The 3,391-nt window shown below is 34.8% G+C and overlaps 2 protein-coding genes and 1 non-coding gene across 3 annotated transcripts in view; 2 read left to right on the top strand and 1 right to left on the bottom strand.

Moving 5' to 3' along the window:
- Positions 1–491, bottom strand: part of LOC101495225 (mitochondrial pyruvate carrier 1) — a 3,124-nt gene extending 2,633 nt beyond the window's left edge. Inside the window, exon 1 of the mRNA XM_004497112.4 lies at positions 354–491. The gene's annotated coding sequence lies outside the window, so the exon portion shown is untranslated. The remainder of the gene's footprint in view (positions 1–353) is intronic.
- Positions 492–530: 39 nt separating this feature from the next.
- Positions 531–603, top strand: TRNAA-UGC (transfer RNA alanine (anticodon UGC)). The gene has a single exon. It is a non-coding gene; the product is annotated as a tRNA-Ala (tRNA).
- Positions 604–659: 56 nt separating this feature from the next.
- LOC101495543 (uncharacterized) lies at positions 660–2,756 on the top strand. Its single transcript, XM_004497113.4, has 6 exons — positions 660–1,066; positions 1,173–1,221; positions 1,340–1,391; positions 1,688–1,851; positions 2,049–2,153; positions 2,473–2,756. Exons 1-6 carry the CDS (start codon positions 699–701, stop codon positions 2,632–2,634), a joined length of 900 nt encoding a protein of 299 aa, XP_004497170.1. The 5' UTR covers positions 660–698; the 3' UTR covers positions 2,635–2,756.
- Positions 2,757–3,391: the final 635 nt, after the last annotated feature.

Raw genomic sequence — 3,391 nt, 5'->3', positions numbered from 1 at the left:
TTTCCCTTGTTGATAATAAGCTAAAAGGTATACAAAAGGTGAATCGCTGAGAGTGCGCGAAACAATTATATCTAAAATGATTTTTCTGTATATAGTGCAAAGGTAACATACATAAAAGCATTAGAATAATCCAATCAGACACACCTGAAACAAAAAGAATGAATATTTTTCCCCCTTTCCTTTAATTTGATTGAAATTATGTGAAAGAAAAATGGTTCGAAGGGGAGAAAAAAAGAAAAAATGAAAAAGCATAATAATATGATTTGAGTGGGTATAATGTTATTAGATCGATGGAACAAGTAAGTAATTAGGTTATGAGTGAACAAAAAAGAAGGAATAGTGCACGGAGGTACCTGAAAGTGAAACTGGAGAGAGAGAAGAAGGATCGGCGGCCTTGATTGATGTTGGGAAGAGAAAAGCCAAACAAATCTGAAAATGCTTTCGAGTTTTGACTTTAATTGGTCGGACAACAATAACGTCTTATAAAAACCAATTAGGCAAATAAAATATTGTTAGTAACATAAACAAAAGGGGATGTAGCTCAAATGGTAGAGCGCTCGCTTTGCATGCGAGAGGCACGGGGTTCGATCCCCCGCATCTCCACTTTTTTTTATAAGTTTTACTTTTTCAATTAATGAATACAAAATAATAGAAAAGGAAGAGCATTGTATTGTTGATGTTCATTCACACATGAAAATATGAGCCAGCAAGTAGTACTACGGTCTCTAAGACATTGGGTTTTGCACTTTCACAACCACCATCGCACTTCTCCCAATGTTGCTGCACTATTATACCACCACCAAATTCCTCTTCTAACTTCATCATCATCATCAACACTTACACAACCCACAAACACTCGTGATTTCTCCTTAGCTTCTTCCCCTCGCGGAAACCTTCGAAGAGCCAATGTTCCACTACCCAACACCACTACTACCCAATTCAACGAAGATGAAGAAGACCCTAACTTTAAGAGCCGTAACCAATTGAAGCGTGAAGCTAAACGTGCTGTCAAATGGGGAATGGATTTGTCTAACTTCTCTCCTCCACAAATCAAACGTATTCTTAGGTTAGTTTTTCTTCCTTTCAATTTTTCAATGCTCCACTTCCAAAACTTTCAATCTTTTTGCTAAATGAAATGAGAGCTTCAATATTTTGTTTTTGGGTTGTTGCAGGGTGGTTTCTTTGGACCAAATTGTCTACGAAGCACTTATGTTGGTTAAGGTTCTTGCTTTTGCTTTTCCGCATCCTACTTACTTGTCTTGTTATCAGTATATATAAATGATGTGTTTTTCACTAGTGCATGTTTATTGAAGACAAGGTGTTTGTTGTTTTGCCGCAGAGAATGGGATCAGATGTCCGCGAAGGAAGACGGCGTCAGTTCAATTATATAGGTAAACCATTATCTTCTGTTCTGTATTTGGGTTGACAGCACAGTATATATGAGGATTAGTTCAATATTTATGATCAGCTTTAAGCATTCATTCATGTTATTACCTTTCCAATTTTATTTTTTTGCATCATTTATGAATTGGTATAGGTATATCTTAGCTTTATAGTAGACTGCATTTGTCAGTAATCATTCAATGTGTGTAGTAAGTTGATAAGATCTAGTGATTTAGCATGATATTATGTATATTCTGCAGTGCATGGCAGATTCATTTTTTTCATACATAAATCGTCGTTTCAGGAAAATTGCTACGGGACGTGGAACCGGAATTAATGGATCGATTAATAAAAGCCACAAGGGATTCTGATCACAAGGAGCTGCAAGCTTTAACTGGCTTAGGGTCTGATGATTCTGTAGATGATGATGATAACTTGACAGAAACTGAAGACGAGGAGGAGGATGAGGTATGAGTTCATGCTTACATTTCTTACTGACTAGACATGAGCCCGCTAAGTACAATGATGAACCTTAATCTCTTTTTCATATCGGGAGGGTGTAATTTCTTTTCATTTATGCTTTCTATGATATTACTTTGTTTAAATGAGTTTTGTCCTTGTGATGTATTCTTATTGTTGGAGCATCTGATCGGGAATCTATGCAGGTTGATGATAATCAAGTAACAAGGTGGTTTGATGGTTTGGTCGAAAAGGACATTCAAATCACCAATGAAGTTTATTCAGTTCAGGGTGTTGAGTTTGATCGTCAGGTAATATTTTGAACTTGGCATGATCAAGGTGATGCATATTTGTGCATGCTTGCACTTTCAGGACAAGATCAATTACAGTTCCTGGTGAAACATACATCCAATATTTTCAACCCAGTCTTTATTACTGGGTGAATTTCATGTGAATTGTATTAAATAGAGAATAAGCCTAGGTCTTCAGTGAGATTCACCTAAAATAATCTAATGGAAAAGAGTGTTTTCAGAGTGAATTATATTACATGTTTGCTGATCGGGTTGTTGTTTCCGTTTATTGGCATAAAAATGTCTTTTGTTTTTGACACATTTTTACCATCTCTTGCAGGAGCTGAGAAAGCTCGTACGTAAAGTGCACTTTGTTCAAGAAATGAAGGCTGCTAATGAAGAAGAGGAGAAAAAAATAGAGAAAGCAGAGATTAGGGCTAAGAAGGCCCTCACTCGTTTCCTTCGTAGTCTTTCAAAGAATATTAGTAGTATTGAATATTAACTATACATTGAATTTTCATACACGATATATATGGAAATATGTCTATTCTTAATAATTTGATTAGTGAATAATTTTGAATTTTCATAATGATTCATCATTAAATTTATGGTGCTTTACTCTTCTATTATTTGTATTAGGTTAATATCCCTAACAGGTTTCTTTGATTGACCATCTGTTTTCTTTTTAAACAGCAGAATGGTATCAGTAGTTAGCTAAGAAGCAATTGTATTCTCTATCAAAGATTGTGAAATTCATGAACAGTTATCAAACATTAATAATTAATTCAAGCAAAGGGCCTCATAGTCACTTGATATCCACATGACCACATTGTAAAGGAAATATTTTCTATGTCCAATACAAATTAGTTTAGACTTCAGAGATTACCTTTTGACTCTAAATAATGCTTATTGGGATTATGGTCATGTAAGCCAGATGATTATGACACCCTATATACCATGAGTTTTATGATTTCATCGATAAAGACATATGACATATCAAAATTACATATACCATGTTTATAAAAATATGTCTGTTGTTGATTTGCTATTGGTGGGTTCTTTGTTTTCGATTCATTTCATTCGTCTCTGCAGCATCAAACAAACGACTACATTCGCCACAACTACATATTGTCAGCGTGACACATTTTCTCCGGAGTTAGACGGTAATTTCACAAAAATACAAACTTCTGTAATATTCGAAAAAGACACCTAGAGAATTAATTGTTAATTGACCAAATGACAAGTTTCAATGTAATTAG

Source organism: Cicer arietinum, chromosome 4 (assembly GCF_000331145.2).
Source record: "Cicer arietinum cultivar CDC Frontier isolate Library 1 chromosome 4, Cicar.CDCFrontier_v2.0, whole genome shotgun sequence".
NCBI classification, from domain to species: domain Eukaryota; kingdom Viridiplantae; phylum Streptophyta; class Magnoliopsida; order Fabales; family Fabaceae; genus Cicer; species Cicer arietinum.
Note: the sequence above shows the minus strand (reverse complement) of the source record. Positions and strands in the feature narration are given on the sequence as shown.

What these genes read in the sequence shown, in the direction of transcription:
- LOC101495543 (XM_004497113.4), top strand. Translation starts at nt 699, where the DNA reads ATGAGCCAGCAAGTAGTACTACGGTCTCTAAGACATTGGGTTTTGCAC. An exon ending in GCGTCAGTTCAATTATATAG is followed by an intron (nt 1,392 to 1,687) that starts GTAAACCATTAT and finishes TCGTCGTTTCAG; the next exon opens with GAAAATTGCTACGGGACGTG. An exon ending in GTGTTGAGTTTGATCGTCAG is followed by an intron (nt 2,154 to 2,472) that starts GTAATATTTTGA and finishes CATCTCTTGCAG; the next exon opens with GAGCTGAGAAAGCTCGTACG.